The sequence below is a fragment of the Conger conger genome, chromosome 6 (genome assembly GCF_963514075.1).
Source record: "Conger conger chromosome 6, fConCon1.1, whole genome shotgun sequence".
In the NCBI taxonomy this organism is placed as follows: Eukaryota; Metazoa; Chordata; class Actinopteri; order Anguilliformes; family Congridae; genus Conger; species Conger conger.
Window position 1 is genome coordinate 39734813 of NC_083765.1, and position 16544 is coordinate 39751356.

At 40.7% G+C, this 16544-nt stretch overlaps 1 protein-coding gene and 1 long non-coding RNA gene across 7 annotated transcripts in view; one reads left to right on the forward strand and one right to left on the reverse strand.

The window, feature by feature from the left end:
- Positions 1 to 334: 334 nt before the first annotated feature.
- On the reverse strand, positions 335 to 9662 carry LOC133130045 (uncharacterized). The gene is made up of 2 exons (XR_009708900.1): positions 9545 to 9662; positions 335 to 1179 (listed from the first exon to the last, which is right to left on the reverse strand). It is a non-coding gene; the product is annotated as an uncharacterized LOC133130045 (long non-coding RNA).
- Positions 9663 to 12027: 2365 nt separating this feature from the next.
- The window catches only part of LOC133131171 (nuclear factor 1 B-type-like), a 93078-nt gene continuing 88561 nt past the window's right edge, over positions 12028 to 16544 (forward strand). For 4 of the 6 annotated variants that reach the window (XM_061246375.1, XM_061246377.1, XM_061246373.1 and 1 more), the window contains exon 1: positions 14900 to 15386. In XM_061246375.1, coding sequence (XP_061102359.1) covers positions 15357 to 15386 — 30 coding nt within the window. In that variant the 5' untranslated portion in view covers positions 14900 to 15356. Of the gene's footprint in view, positions 12332 to 14899; positions 15387 to 16544 lie in introns of those variants that run through there. The other 2 variants (XM_061246372.1, XM_061246374.1) reach the window with 2 other exon arrangements.

Sequence of the window (16544 nt, forward strand, 5' to 3'; positions counted from 1 at the left end):
GACCACCACACTCTGGCTGACATCATTATGTCTCACAGCAAAACTTTAAGAATTCTGTCTCACTGAAAAACTGTCTCACAGCAAACTTCAATCAGTCTGTCATAAAGTGAAACTTTAAGCATTTTGTCCTACAGTAATACTTCAAACATTCTGTGTCACAGAAACAGTACAGTGAAACTTTAATCAGTCGTTCATTAATGACATACGTACAGCAAAACTGTATTCAGTCTGTCTTACAGATAAACTTTAACCACTCTGTCATACAATGAAGCTCTAATCCGTCTGTCACACAGTGACACTCTAATCCGTCTTTCTCAAAGCAAAACTTTAATCATTCTGTCTTACAGCAAAACTTTAATTAGTCTGTCTTACAGCAAAACTTTAATTACTCTGTCTTACAGCAAAACTGTGGGTGGAAACCCATATGCCTGAACTTAGCAGGGTTAGTGATTTGAGTCCAATTCACTCTCTTTAGGAAACAAACTGCCCATGATTTCATTTGTAATCATTTCAATTAGCCTTCCTGTCCCTGAGGTGCAATAGCAGTTTTAAATATACATGCTAGGGGTGAGCTGCTGTACAGACTGGCCACATCAAACCTAACAGAAAAGTAATTACACTTTTTGATGATTTTGACATTTTTCTATTCCCAAAACCACACGGTGAGTTCTGTATTTTTAACATTGAAATCTCCGTCTCTCTAATGTTGAGGCTGAAATGTTACAATTTAATGCACCTTCTGAAACATGGTTTCCAGGTGCAGTCTCAGAGATCCTTCTGTAATTAAGAACAAGGGGGGAAGAAGGAATTTTGGGGTTGACAAACTGGGCAACCTATAATATCTTTGCCGTTACTGTGGCTATAATGTACTTTTCTAATAATGTACTGATTGTTTCTGAGGGAACAGCTTGTACTGTAGGTATCTTTCATAAGTGCAGGCTTTGGATTCGCTGCGGCTGGGGTCTAGAGTGTCGCTTGAGTTGGTCTACGGAGCAGAGAAGCTTCTGGATTCTTGATTGGGCATGTGGGTACAATACCCTCCATTGTTTTCTTGTCGCCGTGGTGATCTGTGCAGGAGGAAGTGGCAGAGGTGCAGGTGAGGGGCCTTGGGAGGGAATGGCCATGCCTCCTTTGTGATGTCACAGGTCACATGATGCAGAATTGGTGGTGCCAGAGATTCTACAGACACACCAGAAACCACAGATATTACTCTATTGACTAAATAGATGGTGTTCATTTTAATAATATTTAGCAGGTCTTAACAATGGGAGGCTTTGGTTAACAGGTGATTCTATTGCTGCATTCACTTATGACAAGGTGTAAAATCTGGAGCTGAGAATATCGAATTGACCATCTGCTTCGTCTGTAGTGAAATCTGAGCTGGTAATCGGGTCTGTGTTCCTATTCTAATTCTGTAATTACTGCTGTAGCCCAATATGTACCCACTTAATGCATCTGTAATTATGGCATATGGAACTTTAAATGATAAAATACTATAAATGATAAAATAACCAGATCCCCCTGCAGGCAAGAAGCAGAGAGGATGGAAGGAACACAGGAGTTGAGCATCTTGGTGAATCTTCATAATCTGCCATAGCGCTGTGCATTTTCTGAGAGCTTCTAAAGGAGTGGCACATGATTGGCTGAGCAGTTACCACAGTTTTCTGGTTGGAGTTTTCTGTCTGGGGATGAATCGTCAAGAACATATGACTTTGAGTAGCATTACTGAGAGTTTGGGAATTTTTTGAACTACTTTCCTAGCTGAATGGTGTGTGTGGCCTGCGATGGACTGGCGACCTGTCCAGGGTGTATTCCTGCCTTTCGCCCAATGTATGCTGGGATAGGCTCCAGCCCCCCTGTGACCCTGTTCAGGATAAGCGGGTTCAGATAATGGATGGATGGATGGACTTTCCTAGCTGCAAAAAATGCCAAACAGGGCTGGCTGGTGCAGTTTATATACCTATAGACCTATAAAAAGAGATTATTCTTACTGTATGGATATGGTTCACTCACATCTTCACAACAAATGTTCCTGATTTTAATGAGAACACTTGAGACCTGCTACCTGGTGCCATGCTATATCACACCTGTCGGGGGCACCACCCACAAAATGATGGCACTGCCATACCTGCTTCCTAGTGTCCTGGTGCAATTATACCTCCCAACCTGCAGGGGTCACCATTCCGGGGCTCTTGCATCTAGCCCAACTGTGCCCTGCTCTCCCATTTCTTTATTATATGTATGTGATCTGAATGCACAGAGTTTGAACGGGTTATAGTGAACCACTTGTGTTTGGTTGTTTGCTCCTCTGGAACTATGTACTCTTGTGTGAGGATGAGAAGGTAATAAAATGAGGAGAAGAAGAAGAAGAATAAATTCAATTTATATAGCGCTTCTCATTTGTGGTGGCAGATCTCGGAGCACTTTGCAGCAAACCAAGAAAAAAATGATCAGGCAAAAAAACAAAAAACAAACAAAAAACTTCAGGGAGCTCACTCTACTGTTTCCATGGTGACAGGCCTCAATGCTGGGGGGCCCGTCCCCCACCTCGTTTGTTGGCTGTGACATCACAAGTGGCACCAGGCCCAGGGATGGCTTGAATGGAAATACTCTCCAAACTTGCACAATTATTATCTAAAAATGTTTGTGCTGGGGTAACACGCTGGGATCTCTTGATAAACACTTGAGTTTGTTGCAGCGTCTGCGTTTCTACTTCTGTTTATCCTGTATTTGTAAATTCCAGATTTAGAATGGAAAAAAATCCCCACACTTGGACGGTTGGGTTTTACATGTGATTGATTTAATATACACAGAGGACAAACTGTTTCTGTTTCTTTGACAAAACGTCCCTTTGTTTCCGCTGAAGAGAAAACCTTCGGGGGTCATTGCTTTTCCATGTAGTCACACAATCGGGCCTCAGCCGCAAACACACTCCCCCTTGTGGTTTTCATGTGACTCTGCAGAATTTCTTGCAGAGGATTTCTGAATTCTTGGAATGCCAAACTTAGACATTGATGGCTAGCCGTTCTTCTGCCTTTTCTTATGACTGCTTCTCAGTCCCTCAGGCATTTCATTTGACACAGTACCATCTCATCAATAATTGTGTCTGTTAGGTTTCATCCATTAAAACAGAGGATGATGGGAACTGGTTGTGTTGTGCTCATGGATTTCACTAATTTATACTCACAATATATATTTTTTTTAAAGATATTTTTTAGGCCTTTTTCAGCTTTATTGGACAGTATATAGTATAGAGAGACAGGATGAATGGGAGCGAGAGAGAGGGGAAGACATGCGGCAAATGTCGGACGGTCAGATTCGAACCGCCGACGTCGTGGCTCGCAATGAGCATGCGGTCAGTGCTCTACAGGCTGCGCCACCGAGACACCCAACTCTCAATATTATTAACGCCAATCATTTTTTTTATATTGTGTGACAGTTCAGCTTCATATACTAATATGTTTATAAAGGACTGCTGAAGGTTCATCTTCGATAGATATTGTAGATGTAGTTCTATTTATATATGACAGATACAGGTACCTGCTGAAATTAAGGACACACCTGAGTAAACGTTGGGTTTGAACTCCGAAAGAATTGAAAGCAGCTGCTTCCACACAGGTGTGGTTTGTGGGTTAATTAAGCAATTCGCATCCCAGCATGCTCTGGTTGTTTATAAAAACGCTGGGCAAGCCTGGCTGCCTTTTATTTTGATTGACACACCTAAAATAAGGGAGCTCAGGGAGGCATATTTGGCATGATTTTCGGTGAATTTGCTGAGGTTTCACAGGGAACTGTATGTAAAATATAATCCACATTGTTGAGGAAATAATCCATTATTTGGTTATTATTCATTCTGAGTTTAGGACCACTGTGATAAGGCACTCTTTGTTAAACTTAACATGGAGAGAATTCCCAAAACATCAGTACGGTGCTTTCTTTGACACAAAGCAGCAAGCTCTCTGATATACTCAATGTTTTATGTCAAAACTACATTTTTATTACATTCTACATTGATCCAGCCATTCTTCTAGTTCCCGCTAAATCGGCACCTAAGAAACACATCTTATGACAGGGTAAAAAAATTATAATAATAATGGCTGATAAACACACACGATTATTTTAAAATGATTCCTTAGGTGTAGTCAGCCTTCCACAGACATCAACTAGAAGCAATTGTGGTTGAAAGCACATACTGCTTGACTGTGATGTGCATTGGTTAGAGATGTAAGACAAACTAGAGGAGGAACTGAACTGACAACAAATGTCAATCTGGAGTGTTTCATCAAGAACAGTGCTTCGAGAAGTGGTGGTTGGTGTTTCCTTTATTTGTGGAATGACTTGTATATTCCTTAAAATACTGATCCCTACTCTAGTCTATTGACATTCCTATTGGATATTCTATATTTCTATATTTACTGACAAATCTCTATATTCACAATATATATTTTATAACAATTTTGTATTTTAATTGTCATATTTTAAAGAAGCAGTATTCTCACATTTTATTGACTGCTAGTATTTTCGAATACACACTTTTTATTATTGAGATTTCAATGAAATTACCACAAATACTTGACATTTTTCATTGACTAGCTGCTGTATAAATCTGAATTAGTTATATTTTTCTAATATAATTAGTTTTATGAGCAATTCTTCAATATATTCCCTGAGGAAACTTTTTGTCAAACGTCGACAACGTGTTCATTGTCAGAAAGGATATTAGCCTGACAACACACATCTCATGTAACAATTACCTACATATATCATTCTCTACGACTCTGTTGGGATTTGTTGGGACAAATGTCGGCTGTGATAACAACCTGAAAAGCGCGACCTCTTCTGGAGTATTAATAAAACAGCTATGCCTACAGTGATTTCAACGGTTGAAAATATGAATAGCATTCACGTGTACAAATTACGTTGATGACATAAGTGACAAAAACACGTTCTGTCATAACTGGGGCACGTCGAACAAACACTTCTTCTGTTTTTCTTCTAAGTTAGGCATACGAATGGTGTTGTTAACGCGCATTACTGAAAGACAAAAAAAACCTGCCGTTAAAGTGATACTGTAACGGGGCGAGTGAACAATGCAGTGAGGCGCGGCCAGAGCGGTGGCGGTGTCGGGTCCCCTGTGTTCCCGCAGAAGAGATACGCATTCTTGTCATCCAGGCGGGCGATTAGTTACATATAAACGGCACAACAGTCTGTGATGTAGGCTACCCGTCGGCCAGACGATATTCAAGTAAAACCCAGTGTTTTTTAAGAACCGTGGAAGCCGGAGATCACTTTCGTTGTCTCCCATTTTTCCACCAATAGCCTATTCGGTTTCATCCGTCTGGCTTATATCTGACGGTCACACAAGGTCGCTTACTTTGATTCACCCCCAGCCCGCCTCCCTTCCTGACGTGATCGTGTCATGAAAATACTTGGAGGCAAAAGTTTGCCCCTAGCCTTGCAGGCTACATTTCATGCAGGTAAAGTGCAAACTTTTCTTTAATTTGAGGATGATTCCATCCATATAGGGTCATCAGTGTATGAATTATAGTCACTTTTATACATAGTCCCCTATTTCAGGAGAAATAGTTTTTTTTTTATTATTCATTGCCCTTGAGTACAGAGCCAAAATAACGTGTTACTGTCCGTTTTGAGGATGATATGCATTGCTGTTGGATTCAATATCATATACACAATACACTGCAAAAAAGTCACACGGTAAAATTATCTGTGATGGAGTGTGTTTAAGGCAAGGGTAGTGCTGCCCCCTTGTGGGTGTTGAAGCCGTAACCTTTGGATTACAAACACAACCTCTTATCCTCTGTTACTGGGTCCACTTTGCAAATACGGGTTGCTTTGCAGACGTTGTGCCTGTCTGGGCAGCAGACTTGATTTAAACTCCTTGGTTTTGTGGGCACCAGGAATACCAAGTCCAGTCCAGGATGACTGTAGCATCTGCTGTTTTTGGCATGCAACAGCACTTAAGTGCTTAATATAAGTCTCTTAAACACCCTGTTTCTAAAGCCCTATGAGGCCATGTGAATTTAAATGAAACCGCTAAATCCCAGCAGACCTTTTGGCCCAAGACGGGGCTTTGAGGTCCCTGGCATGCACCATGGGTCAGGTTTTGGCTGCGACTCCACATTGCTGCAATGGGCGATGAGCAAGTGACTTCAGGGGAACTCACTGTTTCCATGGAGACAGCCGTCAATGCTAGGAGGCCAGTCCCTCGCCTCGTTCATTGGCCCACTGGCTGTGACATCATAAATGGCACCGGGCCCAGGGTTGGCCGATCGAGGGAGTAAAAAGCAGGAGGCACACCTTTGCCTGATAGCCGTCCCGTAACAATTAGCAAGCGTGCCAGTTTAAATGAGCATCGCCCATCTGCACCTGAGTCCTTCCTCACTCGATTACATCAAAGATGGCCGCCCTGCCTCGACACATCTCACAAGCTGTCGCATCAGCAGTAACGAACAAAATGAAAAAAAAAACCTCTGACCTCAGATGGCTTTGTTACAGTTTAATCGATGATGATGTTGATTTGAGGCATGCAAAGGCTACGTTACACTACTGAAACTTTCATCTCGGCTGGCTTTGTTACAGTTTAAACGGTGATGATGTTGATCTGAAGCATGCTAAGTCTATGCTACAGCACTCAAACTCCTATCTCAGATGGCTTGGTTACAGTTTAAATGATGATGATGTTGATCTGACACATGCTAAAGCTACACTACATAGCTGAGGACTGAAGAGCAAAATCGTTTACCGATGGTTGAATCTAAATTGGCACGTTTTGCTAATCATGAGAAAACGTTGAGAACCGATAACTGCTGAGGGTCATCGTATTCCTCCCTAATTTGGGGGCTGCCACCTGCTCCTGTAAGAGGCTAGGCACTGGGGCGCCCCCTGTGCACTGCTGAGAAAGCGCACCATCTAGGTTGGGTCACCTGTGCATCGTCATTAGTACATGACCAGTCCATTAGTACATCTTGAAATGAGTGAATTGGCTCATCTCATTGGCAATATTTTTTTGTCTTATTTAGCAAATTAGTAAAAGAAATAAGAATTGTAGTCTGAATATAAGACTAAAATACTTGAGATTGACTTATTGCTTGGATTTTGCAGTGCATCCTTAACACAGCCACAATGTTCCAGCATTGCTACCACAACCAAATACAACACACCTCTTAACACACAATCAACACACCCTAAACACTCTCCACAGCGTACTTTTGGCCTGGAAGCCTCGATATGGACACGACGGCTGCTGCTGCAAGGTCAGTCTGCAGTGCATCTGTACGTGGAGGTACTGTCTGCAGTGCACCTGTATGTGGAGGTACCGTCTGCAGTGCATCTGTATGTGGAGGTACTGTCTGCAGTGCACCTGTACATGGAGGTATGCTCTGCAGTGCACCTGTATGTGGAGGTACCGTCTGCAGTGCACCTGTACGTGGAGGTACCGTCTGCAGTGCACCTGTACGTGGAGGTATGCTCTGCAGTGCACCTGTATGTGGAGGTACCGTCTGCAGTGCACCTGTATGTGGAGGTACTGTCTGCAGTGCACCTGTATGTGGAGGTACCGTCTGCAGTGCACCTGTATGTGGAGGTACTGTCTGCAGTGCACCTGTATGTGGAGGTACTGTCTGCAGTGCACCTGTATGTGGAGGCACCGTCTGCAGTGCACCTGTATGTGGAGGTACGGTCTGCAGGTGTGTGAGGGGGCCTGCCTGTTAATCCTCTCTGGAAAGAATGCTTTCCTGAAAAGAATGTAACACAGGATGGCAATGTGCACTTTTGCACTTTCTACTGGACAGTATGACGGGAAATCATTTGAATGTATTCATTTCATAGCAGAGACCAGCCATTCTGACACCCGTACTGTTTTTTCATCTTGTGCAAATTAACAATTTATACAGCCAGATATTTAAGTAATTCAGGCAAACTAATAAAAAAGTAATAACTAGATATGATAGCAATGGCCCGCTGGAATTAAACCAGCGACCTTCACAAGCCAGTTCCCGAATCACCGTCATAAATAATGATAAATAAGAAATATTTATAATCAGAGTATTTGGGTTGTATACACATATGCACATATGTGGTTCGTTTTAATGTTTTATTATCAGAATTACTAAAAAGTAGAATATGAAACAGAGATAAGGCAGATGATGCTGCTTTGGAGTTCATGGGCAGAAACAGGTCAAACGGAGACCTGTCAATTAGGGAGCAGCAGAATTACCCTGGCCCTTAATGTAACTGCGCACACGCGCGCGCGCGCACACACACACACACACACACACACACACACACACTTTGAAACTTTAGGAACAGCTGGCAAAATAACGTTTTCTACTTTTCACCTTTTTCGTAAATATTTTACTTCTAATTGGAAAAACGTGATGCAATTATAGAATTCGGTATTCTCTATTATGCAATTCCGTATTCTTTCTATATTTACTTTTCTATGTTTATTTTCACAACGCTATTTTTCATTTTCCCGCTGCTGCTCTATATGCCCACATTTGTTTTCCGGTGTATCAACAAAAATGTAGTCTTTGTTCTATTAGTGATTAAATCGCATATTTGGCGAACAGGTTCAATTTAACATGCGTCTGAAGCATTTTGACTTACAGAACCTGAACTTGCCTATTGTCGATGGAGGTGATCTTCTTGAATACCTTTTAAATATTACATATATAAATCTAATAATAATAATTCGATTCAGAATATCAAATGTGTTATAAGGGTATTTGGTAACCCAACCAATGGATTTCTTCTTAAATAGTTTTGAAGTTGAGATGCTATGTAGGCGACCAAAATGTGGGTATCACAATATATAACAATTTCCAGCAATAAATACCTGGACAAAATAGGTCGGTTGCATCAATTCAAACGCACATGCCTATACCGAATATAACAACGTTTTGTTTTGCTGAAATCCATTCACATTAATGTATTCAGCTATTGGGGGTGCAGGCTTTTGTTTGTTACTTAGCTATGCAGTACGTAGCCTAGCGCTTCAAATGGAAAGAACATTTGTTTAGCAGAAGTATTTAAAACCTCCAACAACGCATAAAAAGCCTACCCATGCATATAAATCATACAGTATCACATTAAACTTACTCAAGATGACATTGTCGATGTTGTTGATTTATAACCAGTCATCTACCTGAAAAGGTTAAATAGATGGAAGTAGACCCATGTTATCAAAATCATTGCGCTCAAATGAACTATAATTATCTGTAGGCCAAATTCTGAACGATAGACAAACTGAACACAACTAAGAATATTACCAGGACTGCGTAAAATAAAAGAATAGCGTATATTTGTGAAGGTGCAATTTAAGGCTAAGCTTAATATAGGGTTAGGGTCCTGTCCCAACTACGGAGTATACAAGTTCTAACGAGGGAATCGAGCCCGTTTTTGTAGAAAGAGAGACGGGGAGAGAAAGGGGTAGCCTACATCTAATTCACCAATAACGCATTAAAAACTAAGCGACGGAACGCAGCTTTTAACACAATGCAGTTAGTCGTAGCCTACTGCCTACCTGAACTGATGGTTTCCAGTGAAATTATGCATTTTCTTTTTAATTTTGTGAGATCAGTCGGAAGTTTATTTCCCCCTGTTGCTCTGCCGCACCACCAAACTTATCTGTTCGAGTTTGCATAAGTTTAGCCTGTTTTGTTGCGCGATTGGACTGACTGCGCTGTTGGACTTGCTCAAAAGTGAAGTTGTAAGCTGGTAAAAAAAAAAAAAAAAAGAACGGTCAAATGACTCCAGTCCAGCTGATTCGTTTGACAAATTCTATTACTTTTTTATTATTCATAAAATATACATATTTTAACATGCAACATTGCAATACATACTGCAAATGCGATTGTAAAAAAGGCTTCAATTTAGAAATTGAAGAGTTTATACATTTGATTTATATCAAAAACTGAAAGTTTCAGTATATAGACATGTCTTTTGAAGTCAGAGTAGTAAGCAGCTCATTTAGAATTCTAATTTTTTTTTTTGATTATTAATTATTTCATATTAGGATAGCCTACTTTTGTGCGTATCCTCTTATGTTATCCTCCGTCACCTCCAGAATTTTGAGCACACGGTTAATTGATGTTAGGCTTAACGTGACAAATAATTAATCAATTATTAAATCAGTTTTAAAAATGGCCAGTTGAACATATGCACTTTTAAATCCCATATCATTTGCTCATCTATTGTGCCACACACATGATAAGAGAAGCTACTCATTTGCCAATTTGCCAATTGTGAAGTTCTAGAATCATAATGTAGGAATACATTTTGGGATAGGTTTATTTGTAAAAATAGTTCATCACAAGAACACTGAAATGTCATATTTTTATTTCTGTACATGTTGTGCCTTTTTAAGCTACTTACTTATTTAGGTTAATCCAGCAATAACATCACATTGCTAATGTCCCTAAATTGTATTACCAAGATCATGTTAATGGATTGTAATTATTAAAATGAATATAATTAGAACACATTTAGATTATGACTGGATACAGTGTTCATATAAATACATTATTTGTTCATTGCCTTTCCAGGAATAGATTTATTCTTGTACACTTTTTCTTATTCGAAAAACACATTTGACTGGAAATAGCATTTTTCTCCACTCCACTCAACAGCTATCTTTGTGGACCATTAGAGGTCCTACTTGCATTACAGTACTCTGTATTCAGACTGGATAGACAAAGAAGGTTTGGCACTGTTACTTTTTTAAGGTTGAAAATACCTTCACATGCTTGTGAACCTCATTGTCACTGGTTCAGACTGATGCGGTTTATATGTATCATTCCACAAATTAAAACTGATCACTCTTTCAGAAATAAAGGTACAGTGGAGTTAAAATGGCTTGTACCCTGAAAGTACATTAATGTTATATATACTAGCCTATATACTAACTAACATACCTTTTCCAAGCAAAAAAGTTACAATAATTATGTATTGCTAACTAGAGGTCCAATTTATATACCTACAAGGTACCACCCCAGTGACAAGTAATTTTGTTCTGTCTTTTTTGTACCTTTGTTTTCTGACATATATAAACAATGGGTCTAAAGGGAATAAGCTATTAATATAAGTTTTAAAAAATAGAAAAGAAAGCTTGGCTTCAGTGTTAAGGACGGACTGTTGTATTGACTGTTGTTATCCGTGTTTGTGGTGTGAGAATGGCTGCCCTCGGTGCCAGTGCTGGCATGGAGCTTTTCGGCTGCTCTGACTTTCTCCCAGGCAGTGCCAGGCTGGGTCTCTGCCACTCCACGGCCAGTTGGATCAGTATCTCCAAAAACACAAGCTACGACTCACACCGTAGGCGGCATATGCTCCCAATATTTGGAACAGGGACACAGTAAGACCAATCCTTTATTCTCATTTAGTATCATAAACAGGCCTATATGCAAAACAGAAAATTAGAATGTCTCATATGTAATGCTATGATTTAAAAAAAGAGCTTCCATTAGGATTTCTACAAAACAAAACATATTTCATGCCAGCAGACAAACAAAAACTGGTATTGATTACTGATTATCCATTCAAGCATATGTAATGACAAATTTACGTGCCATAAATTAAAATAATAATAATAATAATAATAACAATAATAATTGTCAATGCATTAAAGCCATTTGTGTGTGTCTCTTGGCTAATATTATTTGGTTTAAATGAATTTGTAATAGATTTTGATTTGATTGGAACCATTTTTCTCCCTTTTCATCTATAATGGAAAATATTTCTCATTCCCAGAGTTAAGCATAGCTGTCAGGTCTTGACCCGTCTGGCGCTGAACATTTCAACTTCGTCCAATCTTGCTTTATGATAGGCTCAGGGGTCTGTAAATATGCAAATGAGGACGGTGCCCGCCGAGCGGAAGTGAGGGGCTGAAGTCTCGGAGCTCCAAGGGCCGCAGCAGCTCCGACCAATAAGAGAGCAGGGATCAAGTCCAAGTGCACAGCCCGTGCCTGCTGCTCGACGCACCGACGTCGCCAGACAGAGAAAGAAAGAAAAGACGCAGACCTCTGCCTCTTCTGGATCGCGTTCAACTCAAGAACCGAAAACCTCTCCAAAACTTCCAACTGAAAGAGGAAAAAGGAAGATTGAAAAAAAAAAAAAGACAATCCGCAGCTTTCACTGCCTTCACTTTGACTTTGCCGCCTTTCTGCCAAGATTTATCTTCCGGTGTTGTTAAAAAAAAAAAAACTTCTAGGAGAGAAAAAAAGCACAAATTTGAACTTCAGAAATGTGAAGGTACCGGCTTCTGTTTCACCCAGATTCAAGGATCCCATTTTAATTCATGCAATACAGTGCAATGGTACGTTGACATTTTATTAATATTGGAACCAGTGCTTAACGTTTATCAGTTGTTAACTCCTGTATTGCATTTAACTTATTCCTCTTCCACACCTGAATTTGGTCACGCGCGTGGCTGAGGAAAACGGACACGGCCAGGTTCTGAAGGTGGATGTTGTGTTTAACACAATGTCAGAATTGTGTTACTCGATTGTATTTATTCGGTATTGGCACGTCTTCTATCCGGGTCACGGCAATGTGTCATGAGTCGATGGTGGGACTAGTATAACATCCAGAAAGAGCTGAAGTTGGCATATTTCCTGCGCTAAGTTTTTTTCTCCCCTCTCTTCTGCCAGTGAACGTCAGTTACATTCTGAAATGATGCAGCTTGGGCTCTGGCAAGTTGCATTGGCTTTGCCGATTTCAGTTTCTAGCGGCAGCTGTTTGCTACAGTCACCTAGTTGTATTATGCTGTACCTCGTAGGCTACATTGAGTTAATAATATCAACCACATAAGATTATAATCACCGGTTCTGGATTTGCGTTTATGTGTGTTGGCTATTTACTTATTTTTTTTAGCGGATATTATAGGGTATGTGATTGCCCGTTAGTCACTGTAGTAGACCAATTTGATATTTTAGCACACAGGATACGAATAATTTTAAGTGTGAATTTATTGGTGAAATTGAGCCTTATTCTTCAGTGTTACGAACGGCTATAATGGGTGTAATATGTGCGCAATAGTTCCATACAAGTTGTACTTCTTGTTGGTGTTATACACTAAGAGACACACATAGGCTCAGATTGATTCTTAACCCGTGGCGCGTCTGTCAGGAACCATAGTGACTTAATATTGTTTTCTGCCCCCCCGCCCACTTCTCCCCTGTGTGTTGACCACCCTATTAAAATTCAGTGGAGACGTCTTCCATAAAGTTGCGGTTCAGCACAGCGTGTGAACATTTTGCAACTCAAGGGATGGGATGGGGGATGGGGAACCACCAGACTCGAATTTTACGCAATACGCCGGTGCGGCGTGATGTGAATTAATTTTCCCTTTATCACAGTAGCTACTCTCGTGCCTCCCCCATGGGCCCCCCAATTGAACTTGAGACCAGAGAACACGTTATCATTGGTTGATCGAGCCCCGTTTATAAAATAATTATATTTTAAAGCATGTCACCAGATATAGGACATAAAAAGTTTTATTTCCATGTTTTCGGTTTGCAATTTACGTTCACATCCCTTTGGCCTAGCCTACTGTGAAAATGTCAATTAACTGGCTGATTGCAAAGCGCACAGCCTGTTTCTGTAGACTGAGTTTAGGGCGCATTATATTTTGATATTGCTGTGGTAGGGCGTTTAGACTACGTGTTTTAAGGCTTTAGTTTTGTATCGTTTTAAGCAGTACTATTTGTAATCAATAAATGTTAGTTTTGGAGACATGCGCCCTTGTCGGTACTTGTGCGTAAACCTACAGGATGAGTTTAAATATGTGCTATGATATCTCTCTGTCTGCGGTTGTGGGCTGTGTTGTGGGTACGTAGCTCACACTGCTTACAGTTATAGACACTTTATGTGAACCTGTGCTTTAATTGGATATAACAATACAATAATATTAAATGTTTATCCCATGACGCAAGGTTGCACTTCGGGAAACTTCCACGTGCTTTCCAGAAATTAGATTCTACAACCCTTCTGATTTAGATCTCATCTGATATGTCTGTGTTTGCAATGGCTCGACTGCAGGTGCGTTAACCAGAATTGCTATAGCTGGGACGAGCGACCTTAGTTAGCCTATATACGTTATTAACCAAGCACCAAAAAAAAAAAAATGAGATGCGTTGTAACATTGTGTACTTGTGACAATATTCACACGGCGTGCCACTTCGTTGCATTTGACCAGAAATGGGCTTCTTGTAATATTTTAGTTAATAATTTGTTTTTATTTGTATTCGGCGAATTGTTAGTCGTAACTTGCATTTAGATTCTTCCTAGTCCCTCACAACGTGTCTCCACTCCAGTAGCCTACTGTACTCATTGTCCTCTCGTGCAGACGAACACTGTACAGGGACTGTAGCTTATATAGCCTATACGTCGTTTCCCATCCGGTTTAAACCCGTAGATATTTTCCAGTGAATGCATATATAGGCTGCGATGCGGACACGGGTGCTTTCTCATCAAGGAGTTTTGTACCAGCGACTGTGGTGAACGGGTGATCTGAGAATGAATTATTTTTTATACGTTGACGGTCTTGGAGCGTTTTGTAACGGGATAGCTTGAGGCTTTTAGCTGCATGCAAAAGCTGTGAGTTCAAGTTCGAGTAAGGCCCCGGAGCTCTACCCCGTGAAGGAATTTTCCATTTCGTTTCGTTACGGAACGGGGCGCTGGCCCAAAGTCGTCCGCGAATACAATAATAACTCTTCAACGAAAAGGGAAATACATATTTTTAAAATACCGGGATTTCCAGGAGGGAGGGGGATCAGCGAAAGTGCGGGGTGGAGAGACGGAGCGGGCTCGTTGGAAGAGGAGGAGTATGACTGTGTAATTAGGTGAAAAATCTTTTGAGACTGATTTGTTGAGACCGCAGAGCCCGGAGGGTGTTGCCGGGTCGATATTATATCAAGTTTGAAAAGTAAACACGGGACCAGAAATTTGGCGCCTTCTGCTTTTAATAATACACTTGCGAACATTTCTTCACTGAAAAAAGAAAAGAAAAAGGAACGTTCTATATTCCGGTGGAGTTTTTGTCCCTTCTCCGCAGTTGAGGATTTGGCGTGTTCTGCATGTAACCGGAATGAATCAAGTTACTTCAATAGCCTTTAAACAAAACGGGACAAATCTGAAACCATAAAATCGACCGAAGCTACACTCGAGTTCAAGTCGTGGATAGGACTAATCGGCGGTTTTTGCACCCCTTTCCTTCTTTCCTACAAGACTTCTGCATATGCCTACGCTACGGGAGAGGGGAGCATGAATCGATAAGACCATTCCACCTGATATTCAGAGGGACTTTGGCGGTTGGGTGAAGCTTGTTGTCGAACAGGGTCATGATGTATTCTCCAATTTGTCTAACACAGGTATAGTAGCTCCGTGCTTTTCTGCTTCTTTAATCTATTATGGCTGCACTATTAGCTTTGAGATTACATGTTGACCAGCGAGGAGATTGTGCCGAATGTGGTTACACTTGCCCCCGAAATGCTGCTCGGACGAGCTTCTAGCTGGTATTTGTTCTGTGCTTCTGACGGCCTTGTGAAAATAAACTTAGTTATTTAACCGAAGTGCACAATTTAGTCAACAAAGGACCGCTGATCTATAAACAAACATGGCATTTGTGACAATTCTTAACTTAAGTGATGTGCGTCTGTAACGTGTAATTATCGAGCTGCTTTTCACGCTCGGGAAAGCATAGCCTACTTCATTTCCCGTTTTCGGAACGTGTAACCAAAAATAAACAACGCACAGCCTGTTTATTAATGTAAACGACCAGGTATCCAGGGTTACAAATAGCCTATTTATGATTTTCGTTTCGCTATGTTTTGTGTTTGACGGTCCAATTGATGGATTAATTTACTTCGGAGTCTGTGTTATTTCCATAGCCTACACATGCATGCCTTTATTTCGCAGAATCATTCCTAGTTTTGAGTTGAGTGATTTATATAGCCTATCACGCAACATTGAGACATAGGCACTTACCTGTATATTATTTCTAGTATAACACGGTTATTTCTTTTTTACTACGAGAGGATATCGGTTTGGATAAAGTTTAATAAAAGTCACTCAGACCTTTGTTTCAAATGCGGGAATATCTTCCAGTTCCTCCTGATGACAGCCAGCACCTGAACCCGTCTGATAAGCGCGTCTTCCCTTAACGCTCGTAAAAATCAGCCCAGAGGAATTTAAAAAGCTGAAGTGGAGGCACCCGTCTGATCTGTTGGACCGGGTCCTCTCGCTTCTTGGCTGACATATTCCCACTGTTTGTATTTTGTTTGGCTTCCGAAAGGGATTGACTAAGACACGGTTTATTTTGCGCAAAGACGCGTTGCCTTCCTGGCGCAGGTCTATGGCAACGATTAGTATACGGTTACTTACTACCACAACAAAACATATTTTTTTTTACTTACAATGCATTAATTAGTTAATGATCTAAGGTATAATTTGTACTGTTTAGGAATAGTAATTTATATTAGTTTTCTGACAGCCACAACGATAGCATTTAGTAATATGGTGCAACAACA